Raw genomic sequence first — 27,296 nt, 5'->3', positions numbered from 1 at the left:
TATTGACTTGTTAGAATTGCCTTATTCTCTATATTTCTATTTATGTTTGCATATGTTTCAATAAATAACACTTATGTCTGTGTAGATCTTCAGTTATTCTAGGCTGTGATAGCCTTAAGGTAAGACTAGCAAACTAGCACCTAACAAAGTATAAAGCAATGAGGTGTAACTCCAGACTTTAACAGTACTGTGTACTTGATTTTCATGGATAACAGCAAAGCTACAGTGTGAATTTATCAAAATACTCTGCGCACAACTTTGGTCTTTTAATAATTTATTCAAGACTTTGGACTGTTTAAACATAATCAGAACACATCAGTCTTTAATAGCAGAAACACAAACGACAATGTAGACATACTCATACTCACTCAACAGCAGAATACATGAAAAACATCAACAAAACAAGTAAATATATACACAGGTTTGCCTCTCTACAGTCCATGGTAGAGAGCATTAGTGTGAAGATCTGCTCACTAGATGGGGACCAAAATCTTTTGAGTGCTGATTATGTCAACGAGCTTGTGTTTGATCTTCACAAAGAGACGCTTGAACTCCAAACCATCACCCTGGAAACACACACACACACACACACACACACACACACACACACACACACACACACACACACACACACACACACACACACACACACACACGACCATCTTGATTAGATGAAAGTGCACTCATACACTGAGGACATTGTACTCTTAGACCTGTTCATTAGGTGACTCAGACCAGTGGGTTTCTCTGTATCAATTCTGCTACAGTTTGTCTTTCAGTAAACCCGTTTTAAACAAACATGAGTGAAACCAACTGACCTATAAGGATGACTGCATGCATACATCTATATAGATAGAGTTAAGTTTTACAGATATTTTACATGAATATAGGCTACAATCTAAGCCCTATATGCCTACATCTGTTTACCTATGGGTATCATTAAAAACAGTATTGTTTTACAGACACAAATGGATGAATATTAGGGGTAATATACACTAACAAGTTCCACTCCACTCACCCAAGGACACTGTACAAGTTTAAGAGCATGGGAAGTTATACAGAGTAGGCTATCTTAAACAGGTGGGTTTTGAGGGTTGACTTAAAAAGAGGGAATAGTGATGTTTTCGAGGTCAGAGGGTAGGGAATTCCAAAGTCGAGGGGCAGAGCGACTAAAAGCCCTGCTCCTTATTGTGATAAGACGAAAGGAAGGAACAAAAAGAAAAAGAGGAGGATCTGAGGCACTGGGATGGGATGGAGATCTGTACCAAACCAGAACGGCATGGTGGGGAGAGAGAATGAATAGCCTTAAATGTATAAAGGAGTATTTTAAAATTAATGCGAAGTTTAACCGGGAGTCAGTGAAGCTGCTTCAGGATAGGGGTGATGTGGTGGGTAGAGGGAGTCCTAGTAATAATACGGGGAGCAGAGTTCTGGACACGTTGAAGCTTATTGATGGATTTTTGTGTATGGCCAAATAAGAGTGATTTGCCCTGCTTATCCATGTAGAGGTTTTCAAGTGAGTTTATTGGTTCAGCCAGTTTGAAAAATCCTTATTTACAGACAGCTGAAACCAACTTTCCACCAGTCTGGGGAAAAGACTGAAAATGATCTTCATGTCTTCCATTGTCCAAGTTCAAAAGCACAAGTCACAATGTTTGTTGTAAAGTCATATGAAATAGAAAGCTTTCAAAAGGACTCCATGCAGTCCTGCAAAACACAAACTACATCCTTACTGCAAGTGTCAAAGCCCCAAGAGCTACATCTCAGACTCTACAGGACTCAGTTTGCATGCTAAATGTTAAACAATCATTTCAAAAAGTTCTAGTTGAAAAAGACTCAACAAGTAAAAAAAAGAAAGAAAAAAGAACAGGCAGGTTTTCAAAGTCGCATCTAAATACACCACAAGATTTCTGGAAGAATTCTTTGGACAGATGAGACGAAGGTAATTATGTTTAACTATAATACACAGGACCACGTGTCAAGCACAGTGGTGGCGGTGTAAAGATTCAGGCTTGTTCTGCAGCCACAGGACCCGGGCACCTTGCGGTCACTGAGGTTTCTGTGTATACCAAAGTATTCTAGAGGCATATCTGAGGCCATCTGGCCAACAGCTTAAGCTTAGCCAAAACTGGGTCATGCAACAGGACAACAATCCCAAGCACAGCAGTGCATTTACCACAGAGGTTTTGCAATGCTCCACTCAAAGTCCAGACCTCAACGTGACTGAATAGCTGTAGTGGGACCTTAAGAGAACTGTGCATAAACAAACCTCAATAAAGTGAAGCAGTACTGTAAAGAAGAGTGGGCCAAAATTCCTCCACAATGATGTGAGACACTGATGTAGCTACTGAATCTGAACTTCATTTTTCACACGACTGCATGGACTGCAAGCTTGAGTGGTTAAGATGTCAGAACGTGCAGAAGGCAGGGGATAAATCGTGTTAGAAATAATATACAATTCATCTTTTAAATGATAAAACCTACCTTAGACAGTCTGAAGTCCAGCAGCACTCTCTGATTCATATCCAACAAATGAATTTTAAAGATGAGCTTATTATTGCGTTTGTCAAGCGTGCTCACGGTCACCTAAAATGTGTGTTATAAAAAATAAAAGTATGTTATGATGAGACGCAGAAGAAAAGGCTGTGTTATCAGGAAATGTAAAAATCTTGTATATTTGAGTATAGATATACCTGTTTGGTGCTAGTGAGTTTGAAGCCAAGTGCCAGGCCTTCACAGATGTCTTTCAGGGCAGTTAAGGAGGCATCAGCACTGACAGTAGTGAAGAAACGCGTCATTCTCCGCACTAACCTCTGCCACGGCGACTGTGCACAGAAAGAAGAAATGAGGACATGTTAAAAAGCTCACAGCAATAATGCATCAGAGTTTTGTTGATATTCAGATGCCTTTAAATCAAAAGAAACTTTGGTGAAAGGTTAAAAAAAAAAAAGAATAATCTGCATCTTTGTGTGTGAGAATAAATACACATATAAACATTTACGTAGTGAAACCAATCCAGCACTGAGTATGTGAATTACCTGACTGGCTCCTGGTGTAGCTAGTAACTGACTACCCAGTAACATGTGCTCAGGTTTGGTCGGCTGGGAGAAGCTGACTTGACCGTCATTTTGACTAATTAACAACATGGCTTCCCAGCCACCGGCTGCAAAGTCAGGCTGAGAGCTTGAAAACTGCATCCTGTCATCACTACAGAAAGAGAAAGACATTCTTAAGATTATCAGACACAAAAAGAAATTGAGCTAAAATTAGAAAAGCGCAAAGTTCTGACCTGTTGGCCCGAGATATGAGTGACCCATCAGATCGAAGACTGTTGTTCCCTCCTGAGTGCAGAGAACTTGTTGGCTGCTTCACTCCTACAGAGACAGAAAGACCATTATGAGTACAGTGAACACTGAAGCTAAACTAAACCTGTTGCTGGGACTTGCCTTCAGTAAACCAGCGGTCTTTCTGGATGTCTGTGATGGAAATGCGTGCATCTGGACTGGCCAGCAGCAATTTGGATAACAAACCTGAATTTAAAAAAAGTTACACATGAACCAAAGAACAACATGTAAAACATGCAGTAACTAAACTTACAATAGCGTGCGACTCACTAAGAGGCAGTGGTTGTATTTTTTTCCAAGGAGGTAGATATGTTTTCTTCTGAAGCCAGTCTGCGTACTCCTGACAGCTCTCAGTTGGCTGGTCCCACGGCAACTCTAACAAGGAAACAACAAAAAGGTTTCCTCACATTAACTGCATGGACTTCAATGATGCACAACCTCAGAGAAGTAGCGTTTGCATTTTTTCTAATGATGTAAGACATGCTGTCTGATCTTTCAGAACTGTATACAATAAATAAACTGAATTTTTAAACAGACCTCAATCTCTTTTTTTTACCATTACAGTGATGTGACTGTATTTCAAGATAACTAAATCACCTTGAGTCTATAATTTGGTTAAGTTTACAACCAATTCTTAAGCGTATAAACACAGATATCTATATCTGTATGTGATATAAATATATCTATAAAACTGTAACTTGCCAGCGTCCATCGACCTGACTGATTTCCGCAGCGATGGGGCAAAAAATAAGCAGCGGATAACAGACATGTAGTGACAAAGTTTAAGACAACATACACAGCTTTCACCTTAGAAATACTTTACTTTTTAATTTAGTCATTTTCCCCTTCACGTCCCTCCTGCTGGGTGTCACTGCTAAAGTAATGTGCCCTCTCACAGAGCAAAACTCAAGCATCTCAGTCTCTTCCACTGGTTGTAAAAAGCAACTTGAATTTTTGCCTCAATGTTTGTCATGTTCAACAACAAAAACAAAAAACAAAACATGTTTTCAATACACTGTGTGTCAACTCCGTACCAGCACTCTGGACTAAAAGTTTCACCCTCCTGGGGTAAACAACTTTTCTAGCGCACAACTCCTTGTCAGAGAGACAGAGAGTGTGTGTGTGTGTGTGTGTGTGTGTGTGTGTGTGTGTGTGTGTGTGGAAGCATCTAGTTGATCACTGGATTGTAGCCAACCTCAGTAGCAGTGCTGATTTGCAATGTGGAGGTTGGGGCAGTTAAACATAGAAGTTAATCTTTAAACAAGTTTGACATTCATGGTGAAATCAGAGACGGGTCAGAGCTTTGATGGAACTTAAAAAAAAAAAGAAGAAAAAAAAAAGTCAAAAACTGCTGAACAGAGGCCAAACTTAAATCCAGTAAGCGTTTAGATTTTTATGGACAGAGTGAAAGAACTTAAATGGCACCGTGTACAACAGTGAGAACCATGTGGACCTGTACATTCTCTCAACATCACCAGAAGGGCACAGTCAGGAAATCTGTCAAACGAAACGGATTAAGGGCTTTAATGTTTTGTTGTTGTTTTTTTTAATATATACACTAACTGTTTATACTTCTATTATAAAAATTCTAACCGCTATAACCAAAGAATTTCATATATAAGAGATAAATAAAGTATTTCTTCTTTTATTTCTATTACCATGTGATCTCCTAGCTTGTTTGTACTTCACTGTTGACTTAAAATAAGATGATATTCAGGTAAACAGGTCAGGCTGTAAAGATTGAAAACTGAATCTGCTCGACTGTAAAGTTCAGACAATGTCAGACTGAAGATGGAGACGAAAACTGAGGATGGTCCTGTCTGACATCAGGCAGAAATATGACAGCAAGTTACAAGACAGTAAAAATGATGAAAAATCAGCTATTTAATTTAGTAAAATTAGTAATTCAATGCAAATTCACACAAGCACAACAACCACTTGCAGCTTTGACACTGGCCCTGCTAACCTAACAGCTTTGTGATATCATCAACTTCTCATTGCCATTGCTGTCATATGGTATTGGACTACAGATGTGTGTATGATCTTCAAATTTGGGATCTTACCACCAGCCAGCATGGCAGTGAGAACTATGCCACAAGCCCAGATATCTGCAGGCTGAGCTCTGTACTCTGTTTGGCTCAGAAGCTCCGGAGCCACGTAGGGAAGAGTCCCACACAATCGATTCAGACGGCGCTCTCGGCCTTTAAAGCGAAACATGGTCGCCAGGCCAAAATCTGTCAGCTTCAGGTTATCTGAAGGTAAAAAAATAAAATAAAAAATCAACCCTAGAGGGCGGTGGTTATAAGAAATAAAAGAGAATCCTAAAAAGAGAATCCCTCAATAAAGATTGCATTTCCTCACCTTTGTCATCCAGCAAAATGTTCTCTGGCTTTATGTCTCTATGTGTGATGCCAAAATCATGGAGGTACTCCTAGAAAAGGTCAAATAAAAATAAAAAAACTTAAAAAAGAGAACAACAGCAGGAAAATATGCAGGAAGTCACATAAACACAAAGATGTTCTTCACTCACCACAGCTGCTATTAGCTGCTGGAAAAATCTATGAGCATCTTTTTCAGCCATCCCTACATCGGGCTCTAAAGAGAGCGTAAAAGAAGAAAGAGTAAGCCTGAAATCACATATTTGCAAAGAATGATTACTGAAGACTCCAGACGCATTTCAGCTAAGTTGAATTCATGTATTCATGCTAATCATATCTGAGTCAGGAAAGTTACATTTGGAAGAATAAATCAGCAAACAAAAGGTTTTTCTTGTATGACAGTTTACGGCTCACCGATTCGGTCAAACAGCTCTCCCCCGGTGCAGTACTCCAGAAAGAGGTACACAGTCGGTCCTTCCTTCCGATGGCCAAAGAAGCGTACAATGTTGGTGTGTTTGAGCATCTATGAGTTAAGTGCACACACAAAGATCCTCAAAACAGTGTTCTCAGCTATCATTCTACCTAGCTAAGAGCTTAACGTTTTTAATTAATTCTACAAATCTAAAACAATTAAAAATAAAATAAAAACAACTTCAGTCTGTGTTAAATTGCTTACAATCAGTTTGTACCTGTAAACCAGAGGAACAAACTGGTCAGTCTCAGCCAGTTTATCTTTATGAATCTAACCAACATTAATAACAAGTGCCATTTCTTTATATTTTACTTTAGTATGAAGTATGACTTCATACATGTTTGCTTTCAGTTTGCCTCTTCGGTGTCTGTTCAGCTGGTTTTTGGATCTTCTGTCATCATGTCACATCATTTTAGGTGAGCCAAAACAAGCAGACACATCTGTACATCTGTATTCTTATCTGCATGTTTGCTTTCAGCTTGCCTGGAATAGCATTAGCTTTAACAAACTTTTCCCAACAAATGACACCCTCGAGCTGAGGGCTACCAACGTCCCCAGATCAGCTGAGGCTAGAGTTGGTTTTCACAACAGTAACAGTTTTTATCTAATTCTCACAGTCAGTAACTGATGCAAGGAAAAGGGAAATGAGAGCATACAAAGCTGTGATTCAGTTAATTAACAATTTATTTCATGCAGCTGTTTACTGTATTAATATATGGATTTAAGAACAGCTGGACTTGTTTTACAACACACCACTGGTGAGCCGCTGCTTTCATTCATACTAACTGTGCAGGTGAAAGTGATGGATGTACCTTGTGGATGCAGACCTCCTTCTTGACATTTTCAGCACACTCTTTTGCCTGCGAGGTATCGATGACCTTCACTGCTACCGCCTCTTCAGTCTGTCTGTTCACCAGGAGCCTCACTCTGAGACCAAGAACACAAGAGGACAAACCGGTTAGATCATAAAGAGAAAAGAGAACACAGAGGTGAAGAGAAGTGAGAGGAAGTCTGAATGGAAACAGGATGTACAAAGAGCTAAAGTCTTCCTAAAGTGTTTCTAGATATAATTTTCAAGTAATTTAAACTTTGTTAAACTTTTCAATAAAATCAGAAGGTCAGGTGTCAAAGTCCGTCTGTTTTAGTTGTTTATATTTTATTTATTTTTTTCCCCTTCTATATGTTACTACATCACTGTTGTGCATTTTATTTATTTTTGTTGCATTTTAGATTCTTAAGTACTTTGTGCAGCATGCAATGTTGAAAATGTGCTATATAAGTTAACTTGACTTTGACCTCTAGAAAACAAGAAAAGCATGATTGATATTAGTGATGTCATTCGCAGCTGCAGGTCTTTCTGATTCAGTTGATTAAATACCTGCAATCATCATACATCAGAAAAACAAAAACAAACAAACAGAAATATTTAAGATCATTTTAAACCCACTCAAAGAGTCAATCTAAAGTTAAAAGGTTCTTTTTGTGCAGTAGTTTTCTTCTATAACAAACTTTGAGCATTTGTATCTCTGGACACCTCATTTAATGGTGGCATAATGCCATAATTTAAGAATGATAGAAGCAGTCATTGCTACCCTGACTGTTTGATTTGTTTTCTAACAATTCCATTGCAAAAAACATGGAATTGTTATTGTAAAAATGGTTAAACTTTCAAGTCTCATAACACTACATTAAACATGTTTTCGCATATGTAAGGTCTCATTTTTACCTACATTTTGATACCTGGTTCATCTACCTTTTTTTCAAAGCTAACTGTGACTGCGATGGAGTCAGGTGTCTCCTGTGAGTGATGTTTTTGGATTATCAGATGAACATTTCTAGTGCATATACATGCCTGTCATGATCCCATGAAACAAGAAAAAAAAATCCTTGTCCGATGGCTAGAAGAGGACAGCTATTAAAGGCGATAAGCTAATGATAAACAATGATAAGGAATCTTTCATACTCTCCGTAGGCTCCTTCTCCCAGAGTCTGAACAACGTCCCAGTCCTGCACAAAAGGCACCGCCATGCTAGAGACAGAAACACACGCATTCATCACTTTCGCTTTCTAATATTTACTTATGTGTTCATTATTTTCATAACATGGGTCCTATTTTTTCTAACAAGTGTCTGTTAAGCCTTTACCAGTTTACAAAACTGTTAACTTTGACAGCACTTTGACAGAGTTCTGTCAAATGTCATGATGCTCAAAAGAAAACCGCTAAGAAAACTAAAATACGAAAATATGAGAAAATAACCTACCTGCTCAGCCTTTTCACACAGCAGCGACTGCCACATGTAGCTATCCTTAAAGCTCAGACGCACGTGTTCACCCTGCTGCACTGACCTCTGAAGATTTTTCACAAATTTGGCGCGTTGTTGTCTCATTGGCGATAACTTTTGCTTGGACGTCATTTCCGCCTTGTCTTCTTCTACGCCTCTCTTCTTCTTCTTTTTCTTTGAGTTTAGCCGGTCAGACGCATGTTACTGCCACCTACTGTTCACCTACTGTTATCCAAGTCTTATTTGGATTAAACATGCCAGATTTATAATTCATTATTCAACATTATTTAAAGCCTGAATAATTGCCACAAAATTTTTAAATGGAGAGTTCATTGAACCAGTTGACAAAATTTGTTTATAAAGTTATTTAGATATTTTCCCCCTTATACTAGTTGTAATTTGCATCATATTTGCTACATCTGGCCTTTAAAAAAAAAGCTTAAAAAAGTATTGCAAAATTTATTTATGCTTTAAAATGGGGGAAAAAAAATCACACTGATGATGTAGAAGTCTCAAAAACTCACAAAAAACTGCATGTATTAAATACGATATACTAGGCGTGAAAGGGTTAAACATCCATCCATTCTCTTCCGTTTATCCTTATTAGGGTCTCACGGGGTTGGAGCCTATAAAGTTAAACAAGTTGCATGTTTTTTTATTTTCTATTGTGAATAAGATTTGGGTTTATGAGATATGCCAGTCATTGCATTCTGTCTTCAGCGCTTTGGACAGCTTCACAATTCTTTTTGAATTGGGCTTGTAAAGAGCTGAAAAGCATTTTAAATCTTTCTTTGAAATTACTGATGCAGGTGTTTCACGGTAATAATTGCCACTTTGCTATTTTAAGAAGTATAATAAAAGATAGAAAACAAACAATAACATATGAAACAAACAAAAGCCCACCCATCCACCCATCCTCATTTAGAGTCGCCCTAACTCAGGTCAGCACCAACACAGAAAGAATGACACCAAACTCTACCACTACCCTGACATTAAAAATGATGTCCTAATATCTATTCCCTTCTACAATATATTTACCAATATTTATACACTCACTTAATGTAATTATATGTTAATAATCTAATGTGACTCATTGTGCAGTGTAAAAAACTACGTAAGAAATACAGATTATGACATTTACAATAACATGCTAGCTGCATGTGGAATCCACAAGATCCAATTTTAGTAACAAAAAATGCTACAATACAAATGGGTCAAAAATAAAGGAAATGCAATGCAGCTGTGAGTTTCATGCAAATGAATGTTCAAAAAGCCTTTCTTCCCATGTGAGAAAACATTTTCTAGTTAATGGATGTTACAAAGCTTTTATTTAAACCACTTTCAGGTGTCTGGAAGTGTGAAGCTTCAGCTGGAAGCTCCTGCAGATACTGTCATTTCAGAAGGCCCTTACAGAACTAAGGCTTTTCAAATTGAGGGCACTAAAGGGAAAATAATAGTGGAGTTTTGTTACTGGAGGAACTGATGTGTCCAGTATTCACACTGTAAAACTGCCCAGTTAGTCTGTGTGGCATGTAAATTAAAAAGAAGACCAAAAAAATCACATTTTCAAAACATAATCTCTTAAATGTTTTTCAGAAAACAAACTCAAAGCCAGAGAGAGCTTGAGGCACGACGGAGTGTTTAATCAATACTTGAATCAATGTGTCAACAAGCAAGCCTGGTGCTTTTGGGAAATGATGAAGTGAATGTTTGTACTTTGTCTTGATTTCACAATGATTTTGTTTTTCGTGTAACACGTGACAGCATGTGTACACATGACAGGAAATCCTGGATCCAAAAAAACTTAGTTAAGGTCAGGACACACAACACAAACCATGCAACCCACATTTGTAGTTGATGCATTTAACTATTTCATACATAAACAATTGAATAAATGAAAACAGTTAATCAAAAAATCAAAAATCTGAGTCAAGAGCACTTTTGTTACTGTAGTGCTTCACCTTTTGTTTTAAGTGAAAGATAATTGCTTAATACAGCGGTTCAGCTGCTCAGCTGCTTTCTGTTTGTCACCTCACACTGCACCAACCAGGTGTTATAACACAACATCACATAGTTTGGCATCTTTTTCATAACATGAGCAAAGTCTTCCCAGAAAAAAAGATATCAAGAAAAAAGACTGCAAAATATTCCTAGTAAAGTGTCAAGTGTGTCTTTAATGGAGGACCAGCTGGAGATCCAGAGATTGGGGGCATTCGGGATCAGTTCTTGGCCTCGTGCCTTGTGTACTCTGAATTTGTCGGTTTTCCACGTAGTCTTTCACAAAGTGATGAAGTGATCTTCATTCTTATTGCTGAAAGATACAGAGACTCTTTGTATGGCAAATCTTTTTACTAATGAACCTAATCAGTTTGGTAAATGTTTTGCTACTGGTTGTATTTATTTATGTATTTAATTGAGATGCTCAGCACGTAATAAAAGTAAAGCGAAGTTTACAAATAATAACTACTGTAAATAGCGTCCCAGCTCACATTGTAAGTAATATATTAGATAAGAGATCTTTGCGTAATTCTAAATAAGTTATCAGTTGAGAAGGATTTATGTAAATGTAGAAATTGTTTGAGTGTTTTCTGTGATAAACATGTATTGATCCTCTTTTACGGGTCATAAAGTTAATAAGTACCAGGATGGTCTTTGTCCACTCCCAGTTTAAACATCACTCTCTATTCCGAAATAAATCGGCCACTTCTGCAATATACTCTCATTTTTAAACTGTCCCCCAGTTTAAGCTTCAAGATGGGATTTTCTATCCACTGGAGTCGGCTTGCAGCGCTTTTATGTGCACTTTGGATGGGTAAGATACTTTTATTTTAGATAAAAAATTATATACAGTTTTGAATTTCCATTAATGTTTTTGTTGTTTATTTAGGTTTATGCATTGTATAAGGTTTAGTATTCATAACATAGTTATAAAAACTGATCAATTTTCAAATATATTTATTTATTAACTAATATATAACTGAATATTACACAAACGTCCTTCTATCCATCAGGTTTTAGAGACTTCTATGCTTATTTTTCTTAAGGTACAATAGTTTTATGTTCTTAAAACTATGTTATGTTCTTAATTTGAGGTAGTTATATTGCCAAGAATAAAATAAATAAAATAAAATTATTATCAAGTAGCAACATCATCAAATGTGATTATAGTGAATTTTAAAGATTTTTTTTTCAGAAAATGTAAGTCTGTTCTAAATTTTGTTCATCATCTATTTATGGAAATAAAGAAATAATGTTGTGTTAAATATAAAATATCAGACTTTTGCATTTTTACACATTAAAACATAACAATTTAAATTCTTGTAATACAAACAATACTTCGCAATGGTAAGTAAAACAATGTATAAACCCTTCGTGATGATAAGATTTTAATAAAATAATAAAATGATGATTTTAATAAAAGAACATTTATTCATTGCATACTGTGCACTTTAAAAAAAGGCAAGTTTTCAATTTTACACTACTTTAGTAATTGTGTAGTGGTACGTATGTAAGTGTATGATATACTTAAATTGTAGCCTCTGAGAACTGTGGACTTTTTTTTTCAGGAGCTGGTGTTCGATGTGCTTGCCCTGAGAGTAATTTGCAAATGCAAGGAGGGAATTACACACTGAGTAACAACCTGGAGGAAGGCAGCATGTTGGTATACCACTGTCCTGAGGGCTACTATCCATACCCAGCAATAACCCGCTTATGTCAGGCTAATAACTCCTGGAGACCAAAACCCAAAAGATCTCCAGCTCAGAGATGCAGGCGTGAGTGGCAAAGATGTTTCTCCCTTGCCTCACACTGCCTGATAACAACATATTAACTGAGGGTCCTTTTGTTTTGTTTCACAGTGATTGAATGCCCAGACCCCAATGTGCTAGAGTACGGAAGTGTCTCCCCCCCTCAGGAGAAGTACTATGTGGACAACGAGACCACGTATGAGTGCTACTCTGGATACACAATGCAAGGCTCAGTCACACGCGCGTGCTTAAAGAATGGGAAGTGGAGCGGCTCCACTCCAATCTGCAGGCGTGACTGTGAGTCCCAAACAGCAATGATTAAAACTTGATCATTGCTGTTCCAGCTTTCTAGATTTCATTCTCGTGTTTAAAAAAATACAATTTATTATGTATATTTAGACAAACTGAAATTGACATTTTATACCTTTAGATTTGACAGCTGTTAAAACACACAGTATGATGAATGTAAGGTTTTTGTTGTAGCCCCACAACGGTCTTTTCTTGAGTAGGTGCTTGCATTCAGGCCTTCCATTGGGTTTTTGACATTGGGTTTTTTTCTTACCAAAGCTGGGGATCGTTGTGCTAATCCCGGTATCCCACCTGGTGCCTCAAGAGTGGGGAATAGTTTTGGAATTGATGACACGGTGAGATACACCTGCAATGAAAACCTGTTTTTGGTGGGCTCCAGTGAACGAGTGTGTCAGGAGAACGGCGAGTGGTCTGGCAATGAGCCAGCATGCTACTGTAAGAATGACACAAACACATACTGTTTACACTCTGTGCCATCATCTTAGCCACTCTTTGCTCTTTTAAATGTTCTGGTTGTATGATATCTACTGTTTTCCTTTGGAGGCCTTAATGGTGGGAAGCCAGTGTGGGATCACGTCCTGCTGTGACTTAGTCACTGGTTAAGCAAATAGGATCTGCAGATGTGTGCTGACCATCTAAATATCACGTGTGCAGTGACAATATGATCCCTCACCAGCTTCTTATCTATAAATGTTTCCTGAAACTCCTGAGAGTCACCTTGTTATAAAGTCTTTCTTTAGTATAATTGTTATATATCACATACGTATTTCTTGCAGATAAACACACCTTCGACACACCACTGGAGGTTTCAAAGGCATTTGGCAATTCAATTAAAGAGAGCCTGACCACTTTAGAGTCCACAGGTAAGTTATTGATCAACAACTACATACTCTCACTGGACACTATATTAGCTACATCTTGCTAGTACCATTCTGGAGCCCAGGTACAGGATATCTTGAAAAACGTTCAGCAGAGAATTTGGTCTATATTCACATGACAGCAAAATGCACATCTGTTGGCTTCAGATGTGAATCATCCCCACATCCCAAATATCCTTTGTTGGGTTGATATCTGGTGACTGGAGACCATTTGAGTTAATTTACTGAAGTCTTTGAGAAACCAGTTTGAGATGATTTGGGCTTTGAGACATGGTGGGTTTCCTGCTGGGAGCAGCCATCAGAAGATGGGTACGCTGTGATTGCCAATATTCTAAAAATGTTTTCTAAAAGGGAACGGGGATACAATTTGAGGGGGGAATTAAATTTAAAACATCCTCGTATCCGTACAACATTAAAAAGTTTTTGCATCTCTGTGTGTGGAGTGAAGCTGTGGAACAGACTAAGTAAAGATATGAAGCAATGTCCAAGCATGGCGCAGTTTAAAAAGCGGTTTAAGGATATGGTTTTTACAGGGTACAGGGAAAAGGTAGAGATTTGATAGGGTGTTCTTGTCTAATATTTTCATGTGTGTGCGCATGCACGGGTTTGTTGGTATGGGTATATATGTATGTGTATATATATATATATATATATATATATATATATATATATATATATATATATATATATATATATATATATATATATATTAAATATATATAAAATTGTAGGTTGTGTATCCTTCAGGTGTTAATGGGGTTATTGAAAATGTGTATATGTGCGTATGTGTGTATATACGTAGGTATGGATAGATAGAAACATATATGTGTATATATTAAAAAAAAAAAAAAAATTACACATAACATATAATGTAATTACAAGGAGGTATTTCTGTAGTCTATTGATACTAGATAGTGGAAAAGGGGTGGGATTAAATAAGCTTATGCTTCTTCCTGCTCCTTTTTGAACATGGACGTTATTTGGAGTTGTGGTTGCTCGTTTTCCTTTTGTTTGCTTTGTTCATTTGTCTCTTTTAATTCTATTAGACGTGGTAAACAACAATACTTAGGCAGTGGCATTAAAATGTGTTCTGTTTGGCCCATAATTTGTCAAGAAAACCATCCCACATCATTGCACAACCACCAGCAGGGTGAATTGCTCATGCTTTCATGGAGTTGTTTACACATCATGAATGTCTTTGCACTATAATCCGAATGTTGCAGCAGAAATCAAGACTCATCGAACCGGGCAAATTTTTTCAAATCTTCTGTTGTCCATTTTTTGTGAGCCTGTATGAATTGTAGTCTCGCACTCCTGCTCTTAGCTGACAGCAGTGACAGCCAGAGTGGTCTTCTGTTGATGTGTCAGGCATTCAGAGATGCTCTCCTGCATACTTTTTTTGTAACCAGAGGTTTACATCAAGAGTAGCAAAGCTGAATTTGATGCTGAGATTCATTGCCTGAATCCGGCCTTTATATCAACTTTATATTGGAAATATAAATGTTTGTGAAACATCTGCTTACATCTCATTGAACTCAGTTTTGTAAATCCACGAAGAGCAGTAAACATCAGAGGAACAGCAGCAAGTCAGCTGATCGCAGCTTGTACACCAAGAAAATCTACAACTCACAATAAAAATTATACTGAGGTTATTGTTCCCCGTGCTGAGTCAGTACAACGGATCTTAGGGTACCACATCCACTGAATCCCACTTTCACCCCTGGCTGTACAAATTTTCCAGTTTAGGTGTGAAGGCAAAGTCACTCTCTAACACACATGTAACAAAAAATAGAGCTTTTTTAAAAAAAATTCTACTTTTTCTCTGCTCATATTTTACATATCTGATTCAAGCTTTAGTTTTTCACTTTTACTTGTGTAAAGAAGTTGATTCAGTACTTCAACTTTTACCAGAGTACTTTTAACACAAATATTTGTACTTCAACTTAAGTATAAATATGCATACTTATGCCACCTCTGGTTGTGACAAGTGGCTATCTGAGTTACTGTTGGCTTCCTATCAGCTCAAAGAAGTCTGTCCATTCATAGGGCGGCTGTGGCTACAATGTCAGGGCAGCTGTGGCTACAATGTCAGGGCAGCTGTGGCTACAATGTCAGGGCAGCTGTGGCTACAATGTCAGGGCAGCTGTGGCTACAATGTCAGGGCAGCTGTGGCTACAATGTAGCTTGCCATCACCAGTGTGTGTGTGAATGGGTGGATGACTGGATGTGTAAAGCGCTTTGGGGTCCTCAGGGACTAGTAAAGCGCTATACAAATACAGGCCATTTACAGGCCATTTTTATTCTATGACCTCTGACCACAGCGAATGCGCACCTGCGGACCACTTATGTGCAGCCCTGGTTATTTAGCTCGTCATATTGCAGCCACAGAAATTCTTTTGTCCATGAAACCATAAAGCTGCACTTTCTTTTTGCCTTATAGTCTGATTTGTCATAACTTCTCCGTTTTGTGGTAAGCTTTTCTTTGGCTGTCACTTCTTCACCCTGACCTGTCTTATTTGGCTCAGCAGAACTAAAATATATATCTGTCTGTGAAGGTTCTCAGTCATCCAGGTCATCGTAGTCAAATATAAATCCTGCTGCTTTTACACACGCACTCACATAAGCTCAGCGATTCTCTGCGCGATCAACCTCTCACATGTTTAAGCTGCGGGAGATTTCACTTGTCATGTTTCATGTTTGCATAGTAAGCTAACAATTAATAAGACGATGTCAGAGGAATTGGTGCGCAAATTATCATCACTCACAGATCAGTGCTGTCGCTCTCTATACACAGTTCGCGCGATTGCAAAGTGAAAGCAAAAGAACAAGCGCAAATTCAAACGAGATTTCAATATGTCACATATTGACAGTGGCTCACCGATGCCAATGACATAATTACCCAGCTACATTTCCGAAAGAATGCAAAAGCATTGACATATATTTTTCTTCCTACAATAGCCCGACGGGCAGGGCAGAGATAGATTTTGGTACCCCGACTGAAAAAATCGCTAGCACCGGGACGTTGGGCTAGCGATATTGCGAGCCCTGTATCTGATTGAGGAATCACTCATCTTTGGAAAAGAGAGTTTATTACAGAGAAATGTCTCTTTCCAAAATAAAAGCTATACTATCCGCTTCTTCTGGGCTATATTCTCAGCAGCATATTAAACAGCTGTCTAAATGACTCGGCTAAAGTTAGTAGCATGCTTGCTTGTTTTTTTTTCTGCTTCCACTTGTCTTTGCACTAGGATGATGTCGGTGTAAATGTGCAGTCATATTCGTTGTGTTCCCACTAGTGCTTTCAGGTTACTCTCGTTGAAATGACCTTAACGCCACAACACGGCAAATCTCCGTTAACGAGCTACCGCGATCCCCCCCCCCCCTGCATGGGGCTAGACGGCCAACACGTTAACGAGCTAACTGCGCTAACACACTAGTTCCCACCCATGTAATTGAGCATTGCACGGCACATCCAACATACTGTTTTACTTTAGTCCATGACTCACTTACCTTCAGGGTCATACCTCACATGAAAACCAAAATAATTCCAAACGCCAGATCTGAATGAGGGTGGGGGAGGTCCATGTTACAAGGGGAGCTTAACTTCTGTCTCGCTAGCTTGCCCTGCGCTCTTCCTTCTGACGATGCTGTCTATGTTGAGCGCTCAGTGAATCTGCGTTCGACTACTCCGCCTAGGCTGCACTGTCGACCCTAGGCGGAGTAGTCGAACGCAGATTCACTGAGCGCTCAACACAGACAGCATCGTCAGAAGGAAAGTTGATAAAATAAATTACAAATTTTGTATTGTTCATACATAGGATATGTAGTTTTTTCTATGCAAATCCTAGAAATGGTTGTGCGAGAAAATCCCAGTTGGTCAGCAGTTTCTGATCTACTCAGTCACCTTTCTTCAGTCTGATGCTCGGTTTGAACTTCAGTGGGTCGTCTTGACCACATCTGCATTAGATTCGATTTTTGCTTTAATGAGCAGTTGAACAAGTGTATCTAATAAAGTGATGGGTGCGTTTTGCTGTTTAGGCATATTTAAATAACAATAAAATTACTTGTGGCAATGACTGGGGGTGTTATGAGAGAATTAATCATAGCATAATAATGCATGCTTCTTTGTTGTTAATTCAGCCCAACAAAATGTGCTAATATATGCAAACATATAGTGTAACAGAGTTGCTATCTGTATAATAATTTAACAATGACAGTGTTTATTCAGACTTTTGTTTGTGAGGTGTAAGCTGACAGTATCTTTTGTCATTCAGTTGACACACAGGAGGGCAGAAAAATCAGGATTTCAAAAAATGGCACACTTAACATCTACATTGGTGTGGATATTTCTGACAGCATCAGCGAAGATTATGTCAATAAATCCAGAGACGCTGTGGTGAAACTCATCACAACGGTGAGAAACAAACAGCTTTTCTTTCAAAAATTGAGAAAAAAAGTCAAAAGTAGAGTTTTCCAAAATGATATGAAAGCACATTTTACTGGAAGCTTTTTGTTTTTTATGCTGCTACAAAACCTCCTTTTGTGCTATAGCGTGCTGATTTTGCAAACAGTCAGCAACATTGGGCTTGGACTGGAATTATATTAGGATTGCTTTGCAAATTGCAGGCTCAGTTTGGAGGTCTAACGCTGTGCATAGGGTGAAGCTACAGGCTGCTGTTGAAGGATGCTGGCAACATATTCGCTGAGTCTTTAGAACATTCGATCAGATATTTGATAAAATGACAGGCTGCAGTTTAATTATTCACGTGTCACTGGTTTATTTCTGCCTTTAAATGTGGCACATGGACCCACAGGCGTACGTGAGTGTGAAGCTTTTTACTCTGACACACTTTAAGGAGCGCATCTTCCATGATGTACACATAACGTACACACTAAATCTCATCCAATCTGGCTGCCACCGCAACGGCCCATTAGAAGTAAATTTCATTATGTATTACAATTCATAACCGTGACTGATGCTTCTTGGCATGAGTCCTTTGGCTGGTTGTCAATGTTCAGCACAGGATACGCTAGCTGCTGATTTATGGACCAATTACTAAACAAAATAACAAACATAAGCAATCTGAAATGTAAGGAGGTGTTGCATTAAGTTTACACGTGTTCACAATGGCGTGACAGAAGTTCATATGAGATCAACCCTTTATGTAACCGATTTCCTTTATGTATCAACAGATTGCCTCCTTTGACGTGACCCCAAACTACGAAATCATCTTTTTCTCCTCTGAACTCTATGAAATTGTCAACATTATTGACCTTATGGACGGCACTGCCAAACTATCAGATGTCAAAACTAAATTAGAAGAATTTGATATTGGTGGTGAGTAAAGCACCTATTGCTATTGTACTCTGTTAGTTTGTTTCTAACAATAAGTTAAGGAATGTGCGTTTTGTGCTTCTTCCTGCTCAAAGACAGAAACACGGGAACAAATCTGAACCTTGTCTTTGAGGAATTCTTGGAGAAAATGGCTCTTATAAAGGTTCGAGCTGGAGAGAATTTTAAGGAGCATCGTCACGTCATCATCGTTTTTACAGATGGTATTTCCAGCCTCTTGATTAACTCTGCTGACAACAATAAGAAATGCTCGTTAACTTCTTGTTATCACAATATGGTTGTTTTTTTTTTTTTGGCTCTAATAATATCTAAAAATATTGGTCCTTTTTAAAAAAAAAAAAAAGGTTTTGTCATTGTTTTTCACAACAGGGGCTTATAACTTGGGCGGTTCACCAGCACCCACTGTAGCGAAAATAAAAAACTCAGCGTATTTGAACCTGGCAGATGGATCCAGAGACGACTATCTTGGTGAGTTTTCCATCCAATTTGTGCATGTTTCTATTTTTATACAGTGTAATCATTCCAACTTGATCCTTCTTTACAATAACATTTTATTGATACACAACAGTTTCTTGTTCGATGCTCGCTTTAATGCATAACATGCTCATTAGCATTCTGTATATATTGTATATAAATAAACATGTTATGCTTCATTCTGCTACAGACATTTATATCTTTGCCATTGGAGATGACATCCTTGATGATGACCTAATGCCCCTCACAGCAGGAACTGGAGGAACCCATTATTTCAGAGTTAAGGACTTAGAAAAACTACAAGACACTTTTGATGAAATGATCAGTAAGTTGTGTTTGAAGTGAAGCATGAACGTCCATCTGTTTGTAGTTCAGCTGTGTGTGTATTTGTGTGTTTGCATTCACTCCAGCATTCATCATCCAGCACTAATAAACACAAGGGAGACAAATGATCATAACTGGAGGCCTGCTTGGTTCTCTCGTTTCCTAAAGTACCTGAGATCAGAGCGATTACTCTTTATCTAGCCTGACACCAGTGATGTAGCCGTGATAGAAATATGATCATGTATCCCACTGGACCTGTATAATGCAGTTTAATGTAATGTAAAGGGTTTGAGATACTGAAATCCAAACTGAATGCAGCCTAATGTTCATTGTTCAACTTCAGTCTTCACTGCTGCTGCTACCAACTACTACTAACAACAGCAGTACTGATGATAATAATTTATAAAAACCAATTTAGAATTGAACAAAATTGCAAAGTGCTTCACAGAACAGATGAAAACGAAATTTTAAAAACTTCAATAAGAAAATAATGATAAGTCATGAAAAAAACATCTTACTGTGAAACTGCACACTCATTGAGCTGCAGTGTTAATGTGGACTGTATTTTACAAAATATAGATGATGTTGTATTCAAGAAGAGTTTAAAATGAGGACCTGCGAGCATAAACTCATTAGGAATGGGCTCACTGTGCTTACATATGCAAGCACAGTTATTATAGTTAACAAATGCTCTCCACAACATAAAAACTAAAATGAAAGCAAACCCACTACGTAAACAGAAATTGAACTTTAATTATTTCAGATTTAAGGACTTAGAAATTAAACTGAATTACAAACAAACACATTAGAAAATACAAAGCCTGGGGAATTTTTCCCATTCCCTTCCATACAAACAAGCTGCTGACCAATGAAAAAATCCAAGTTGCTCCATGTCACTCACAGAAGCTACGTGCAGTTTTACATGCAGTCATATGTGAGTCCATGAACATAAGCAACCTACAACCAGATGATTAATGTAACTATCGCGATGTCAACCACTGGCTTTTTGCATCTTGCAGCTAAGATGTTGATTTTGGGGACTGGAGGGGCAGGTCTGAATGGGAACTCGCACACGCATTGTTTTTTTTTTTTTGTTTGTTCTTTTTAAACATACTTAATATTTCAATAATAAATTACAGAGATCAAGACAAAAAGCCTTTTCCCCTGTAAACTTCTACAGCACCACAATTACCCCAATCTGGTGGCCCTCTGATAGAATTTAGGCTTAAAGCACTTCTGAATTGGCACTTTGAAATTAATTTTTCCAATCTGGAGGCTACATCCATGTTGTATGCTTATGCAACCTGTCTGTGCAGCAGGCCACAGTCCCTGTCTGCCTCACGTCCTTTATCATTTTACCTGTAACAAAAAGATCAGCTGTTTCCTGCCTCAGTGATTACCGCGTTTACTCGCCCCATCTCCCTGACTATTTTAAATGGTAAGCTAAGTGCCCCTTCTCTTCCGTGCTGAAAGCTGCAAAAGAAATTTAATTGATAAACACATAACAAAAAAATGTATTCCTTGTCTTCTGCTATCTACATGAACAACACTGGATTTTCTATTTTTAATTATCATTCATTTATTGTTTTCATGCAGATGAAGATGAAGTCAAGGGTCTCTGTGGACTTCACAAAGAGTATACGGATAACCGCAATGAGCTGAAGAGGAAAATGTATCCATGGATGGTGGTTATTTCTACTCAGGTGAAAAGTTTCGCTGTTTCATTTAAACCAGTAGAGTAATGCGACTGAATATATAAATCTCTATCCTTACATGTTTGCTAGTGAACCATCCAAAAACTCATAGGCATAACTTTGTGCTGAACATTGGGGAGGGGGGGGGGGGGGGGGGGTCTGTCTCATTGAATAAATAAATCTGAGTAAATTCCCATAGCCCCCCTGGAAATTACGCCCCTGCAAAAACTCATAGATTTAATGAATTTTTATTTTTAGGTGAACAGACATCAGATTCATCTACCATGTTGCTATGTTCTCCCTACCAGATGTTTTACATAGTAGATTAATTATGTAAATTAAGCGTGTCTCGCTTCAGTGCATGCAGCAGTCTAAGTATATGATTGTTTTTTATTTCAAATTTTAGGCTGACGGTCCCCCGAAGAAATGTATGGGCTCTCTGGTGACACCTGAGTTCGTCCTGACTGCTGCTCACTGCGTGTTTGGTTTTTTGCCTGAAAAAGTCACTGCTGAAATTGATGATGGAGATAACAAAAGTAATGAAAACTTTATCTAAAGATAGCATGATACCCTGTTTTATAAATTTGCTATAGATAAATATGTCTAATATTTTTGATTGATGATATTAACAATAATACAACTGATTTTTTTTTTCAGTTAAAAAAGCAAAAACTTTATTTTATCATCCACTCTACAATGTTACTGCCAAAAAGAATAAAGGCATTAACGAGTTTTATGACTATGATGTGGCTCTGATCCAACTGGAGAAATATGTTGTCATATCCACTGACGTGAGGTAAGAAATTAGGCTATGCAAATTATTCTGTTTGTACTGTACTGATTTACTGATTATTGATAAAACACTTTTTATTGTTTGGAATGTTTGAAATAATACATTTTTTCAGGCCCATTTGCATACCTTGCACCCGGGAGACCAATGCTGCTCTACATTTGGTGGACCAGAGCTGCGAGTCACAAGGTGTGATAACTTTGTATGTATGCTGTATAGCTTCATCATAGAGCCAAGTCTGTAAAAACAACAAAAGATATAGAATTTTATGTAGAGCTGGGTGATGTTGCCTAAACAGACTGTGAGTTATTGAGCTCAGAGCCACACTGTCCTTATATATTTGTACAATTAGTTTTGTCATTGTCTTTCTGAAATAAGCAAAACCCTAAGAGGAAAAGTGGATAACTGGACTGCAAGTGGTTGCAGACCTGGTCCAGTTTTAGAAGCAACCATTGCAAAGGTAGCAAGATCGCACGTTTATCACACACAGTTGTGCTGCAGTGTCCAACCACTGTTTTTCTTGTGTTCCCCACAAGGAAAAAAATGTGTATCTCGTGACCAGCGTTTAGAGGAGTTTGCTGGTTCTTGCTCCTTGTATTTGCTTTGGCTGCTCGCAGGATGCAGCAGACAAAGTGATCCAGTGTTTAGGGACTCACTTTGCAAATTTTCACTGACACGCGGATGTTTGCTACACATTTCCATTATTCTTTTTCTTCGTGCTTCTGCTTGTTTTGTTTTTTTCCCCTAACTACTACTTATGTGTCTGGTGTGCATTGGCTCCCTGTCTGATGGTTCTTTGTTGCTTTTTAGCTTTTCCCTCTGTTTCATCAGAAAGCTTTGTCTTTTGTTGGGTATACACTGTGAATAGGTGTGCTTTGTTGAAAAAAAAAAAAAGGAAAAATCTGATGGAACGGGTTGCAGAGTGGCTCACCTGTATTCTTCTGTCTCTCTGTTATCTACAGAGAGACTTCTGTTAAAAACTGACCTCGAAAGACTGAATTTCCTGACAAGGACAAGCAATGTAGTGGACCTGAAAGATGTCCATGCTAAGCTTGGTGATAATGTAAGTTTTACACTTGTGAGCTGTGTTGTGCATGTGTCTTTGGGTATGTAAGCACAGGTTCCTTATTCTTCTCCTAAAACCTCTTTGATGTAGAGATATGAATGCATCAAACATGCCGTAGGTGTAGAGGGCATAACGGCTGATACACTGAGAGATGCTGTGACGGATAACTTCATATGCACTGGTGGTCGGGAACCTTTCAGAGATCATATTGCATGTACCGGTAAGTTCCTAATTTTATATCAAATTTTATACTCCAATACAGTGACAGTGGTGCAGATGAGTGACTCGGACTTTGTTTTCTGTTTTTTTGTATCTCTGTGTGTTTCTATTCATTGGTACAGGTGACTCTGGAGGTGCTGTGTATAAAAACTTTCAACAACGCACAATACAGGTAGGCTGCAATATACACGGTGCAACCACTGCACTCAAACGGTTCTGCTGCACAGCCATTACAAACAGAAAAAACACACATTTTAAATTTGCCTGACATTCCGTGCAAAAGTCCTACTCAGAACAGACAGACATCCAAACAGCAATTTTAGCAAGAAGAGCAGGTAGTGAGCAAAGATTTCCTTGGTTTGGTGGCGTGAGTGGTAGCACATTGGTGAGTTGACAATTTGCAGGACTCAACCCCGTGATTGTCAAGGAGAAAGCAGAAACAGTAAAGCGATAAGTCGTGTACGACCGCTCCATAAGGCTATCTTACATGTGAGGGCAAATCAGTGAAATCTAAATCAGCTACTTTGTTTTGTATATCACAACCAAGTATAACCTTAGGGAATAAATTCACTAAGAAAATAAGTTCATGTCATTTTACCTTGTACATTCTTTTTTAAATAACCAATATTTTAATTAACCAATTGTTTTTTTGTTTTGTTTTTTTGACAGGTCGCATTGGTCAGCTGGGGAAGCCAGAAAGTGTGCACAGCCGGTGGTGTTAAAGAATCAACGTCAAACTCCAGAGACTTTCACATTAATCTCTTCAGAGTTATCCCTTTCCTCAAGGGTGTACTTGGAAGACAAGATATGGACTATGCACCACTTGTGTTTTTGGAAAATTAAACTCTTTGACATGCTGCAAATTCGTTTTGGGATTTCTCTTATACAATGTGTGCTCTGTTTAAAACGCTGCCTTGGTTTATTTTTCTAATTGAAGAACATATGATTGAACCCACTGAATCATTCATTTATTCTTTTTGTCACACTGTAAATTCACAGTGAAAACAGACTTTCACAAAGTCTGTTTTCACTTTTTTACTCAGAATTTTCTGAAATAAAACCAATAATTGAGGTTTGAGCTGTGCTTTGCTATGTTTTGAACAGAAGCTTGTTCAAGATCAGTTTGATCAGGGTAAAAGATATGACCGTATGCAGGAAAGAAATGAACATTTTATTCGACGCACATAGTTCACAACCTGCCAAAACAAACTAACAAACAGACTTTAGCTTCTGTAAACGTTACAGACCCAGGTCACAGTTCATGAACAGGTGCCTGTGTACAAAAGGGTCGATAAGAGAATCTTCACTAATACAGCAGATGGGCATTGCAGTATGGATACCAGGGGAGGGGCTGGGATTAATGATGAATGGGAGCTGCTGTGTAATGTGACTGTGTATAGATAGTTTTTATATAGGCGCTTCCTGCTGTGGAAGGTAACTCCATTGAAAAGTGCAGAAATGCATTTGTTATGGTTTTAATTTCTAGTTTCAAACACTTAAGTGGCTGCATTGTTAGTGATTGGGTTGATCTTTATATACACAGACACATTAACCTCATGCAGTCCCACTGATGCAAATATTATGGATTCAATCGGCAAAACTAAAAAGTGCCTTGTAATCTATTTCTCACACACACACACACACACACACACACACACACACACACACACACACACACACACACACACACACACTCAGAATACAGACAAAATTAGGACACAACATTTCTGCAGTATCAAATATGATGTCAGTGGCGTGTCACACACACACCTGCAAGCAGACATACCTGAGCCTTTTTTGAAATAATTAAAAACAACATAATGACAACAGCATAGATGTCAAAATTTTCTATCATTTTCCAAACAGATGCCATGATCGCATGATCTTTGACACATCCCATGTAAACAGCTTGAAATCCTAAGGTTTTTATTCAGACTGAAAACTATGTATATACAGCATATCTGCAAAAAGCCTTTTTGCACCTCCAAAGCTCAACATTTCCCCAAAACTGACATAATGTGTGACACAGATCGCAGGGCCTCTGTACAAATTAGCATGATAATAAAATTATTCCTGACAAGCCTTTAAATCCCACCTGAACTGTAACGCTCTGTCTACAAAGCCACAATAATAAGAAGGATAGCGTATACACAGTGATGCTGCTTGGTAATAAAATAACAGAGAGCCTTTTTTGAATAAGCAGGATGCTTTTTGTTTCTTTGCAGATATGAACAGAGATCTATCACACGGCTAGCACACAGTTTGGTTAATGGTAGCGCTTTCCGTCCCTCAAACACATTTCCAAAACCAGATTAACAAAATGAATGACTAAAAGAATTACTTCAGCTATTTAAAAGGTTTCATCAAAATTCTTTTATGGACACTCAGCTCTGCTGATAGAGCAGTCCGGCTCCCTCAGGTCAGTGACTCAGGGCCCATTTCCAGCTCTCTGTGCGGGCGTACGCAATGCGGACACTTGGTGTGGGCAGCGTGCCAACCTCTGATAATCCAAATTGAATTTAGTGGAAAGTTGAGTTCTTTTGTAGCGTGTAATTAAGTTTTTTCTTTCTCTTTCCTGCTTAAAGACTGGAATTAACTGAGTTTGACAGTCGTCGTATTTTTACAGCCGGCAAACAAACAAGCTCATTACATTACGAATGATTTGTTGTGGTCAGAGCCAGTTTATGGCTTCAAATCATGTTATTTTAACTACGTGGCTTTGTCTCAGTGAAATGTGCGTTTAGCAGTTCTCTCTGCTAATGCATATTGGCTTCAACATCACAGAACAGAGGTACATTTTCAACATTAATGCTAGGCTTCTTTATGAGGGGGAGTGTCTGCACATGTGTGGTGGTGCTTTGGGCTAGTGATGCACTGGCTTCCCATGGGAATATTCATCTGGTTTCCCTTTAACTAAATGGTAGAGAGGGTGGAGGCAGAGAAAGAGGGAATATGTGAGAGGAAGATTGAGGAAGAGAGGCTTAATTTAATGAAACCCTCTTCTGGTCTCAGATGCTATAAACAAGAAGGAAATTTAAACCAAGGCCCATTCCTTATTGAATCTCTCTTAAGGACCCTATAACCCCTCTGTCTTCTCTTTTACCATTCAGAGCGCAGGGTAATGCAAACGTCTCGTACTCCTCCTTCAGTTTATACAAAGCTGAGCCCCTGACTGAAATCAGTCTACACCTAAACTGATTAGCTGTGTTTAGATAGCGCATCTTGCATGAGGACAGTACTTTCAGAGCAGCCCCGCTGCCCCCGCCCTGGCTCCTTATTCAAAGCTAGCACACACAATATATTCCTGATGAAGCATCCTGCTGTTTAAACTCTGGCTGATCTGTCTCTCTGCGAGCCTTAAATCAACCTTATGGGCCATTTCAGAAATTACTACCATTAAGAACTGCATACATACACTTTTCCTCCATTTGTGCTCTGAAAAGCGGGTCACGTGCACATGCATCCTTGGCTTCAGTTCATCCTGCTGACTGAATATAAAACTGCAGCGGTAAAAATGCGTCTCAGTACTTTGACATGCTAATGCCTCTGCAATTGAGCTTGTCTACAAAGTTGTTGTTTTTTTTCTACCAGTCTTGTTATCTGCAGGTTTCCTGTCTGTAACTGGAAACAGCAACAAATAGCTAGTGGGTCTCTGGCCATGTAGCAATTCACCAACTAGCACCTTTAAAATTCCTGGGCTAGAAACCACAATCTGTATTCAAAAGATGGACATAATCACTGTGACATCACCCAGTGGTTTTGGACTACTTGAAACTAATCTGAAGTTTAAGATTATGAACTTGTTTTTGTTTGTTTGTTTTTTTCAAAACAAAGTTATTCCACTTTGAAAAGGGAGGAGTGGTGAGACATGAGCTAACAATGTAAATATGCATACACTGTTGTAGATCAGAATAACAGTGTGTACAGAGAGCTGGCACTGAAAGCAGCTACAATCCATTATCTCTTT

General features: G+C 38.4%; 2 protein-coding genes across 2 annotated transcripts; one reads left to right on the top strand and one right to left on the bottom strand.

Annotated features, from left to right (window-relative positions):
- Nucleotides 1–261: 261 nt before the first annotated feature.
- Nucleotides 262–8,534, bottom strand: chek1 (checkpoint kinase 1). The gene is made up of 14 exons (XM_026183050.1): nt 8,456–8,534; nt 8,158–8,223; nt 7,007–7,121; nt 6,137–6,245; nt 5,875–5,939; nt 5,706–5,775; nt 5,408–5,596; nt 3,615–3,719; nt 3,447–3,530; nt 3,290–3,374; nt 3,039–3,207; nt 2,694–2,825; nt 2,485–2,586; nt 262–566 (listed from the first exon to the last, which is right to left on the bottom strand). Exons 2-14 carry the CDS (start codon nt 8,220–8,222, stop codon nt 474–476), a joined length of 1,383 nt encoding a protein of 460 aa, XP_026038835.1. The 5' UTR covers nt 8,223; nt 8,456–8,534; the 3' UTR covers nt 262–473.
- A 2,640-nt stretch (nt 8,535–11,174) lies between these two features.
- LOC113030597 (complement factor B-like) lies at nt 11,175–24,285 on the top strand. The gene is made up of 18 exons (XM_026182194.1): nt 11,175–11,288; nt 12,043–12,249; nt 12,334–12,519; nt 12,790–12,966; nt 13,308–13,394; nt 17,684–17,823; nt 18,603–18,747; nt 18,840–18,965; nt 19,132–19,230; nt 19,427–19,561; nt 21,157–21,263; nt 21,661–21,790; nt 21,912–22,050; nt 22,160–22,233; nt 23,007–23,107; nt 23,201–23,330; nt 23,452–23,501; nt 23,999–24,285. The coding sequence occupies exons 1-18, from the start codon at nt 11,231–11,233 to the stop codon at nt 24,170–24,172; spliced, it is 2,265 nt and encodes a 754-aa protein (XP_026037979.1). The 5' UTR covers nt 11,175–11,230; the 3' UTR covers nt 24,173–24,285.
- The last annotated feature ends 3,011 nt before the right edge of the window (nt 24,286–27,296 follow it).

This window comes from Astatotilapia calliptera, chromosome 10 (genome assembly GCF_900246225.1).
Source record: "Astatotilapia calliptera chromosome 10, fAstCal1.2, whole genome shotgun sequence".
Lineage (NCBI taxonomy): Eukaryota > Metazoa > Chordata > Actinopteri > Cichliformes > Cichlidae > Astatotilapia > Astatotilapia calliptera.
Note: the sequence above shows the minus strand (reverse complement) of the source record. Positions and strands in the feature narration are given on the sequence as shown.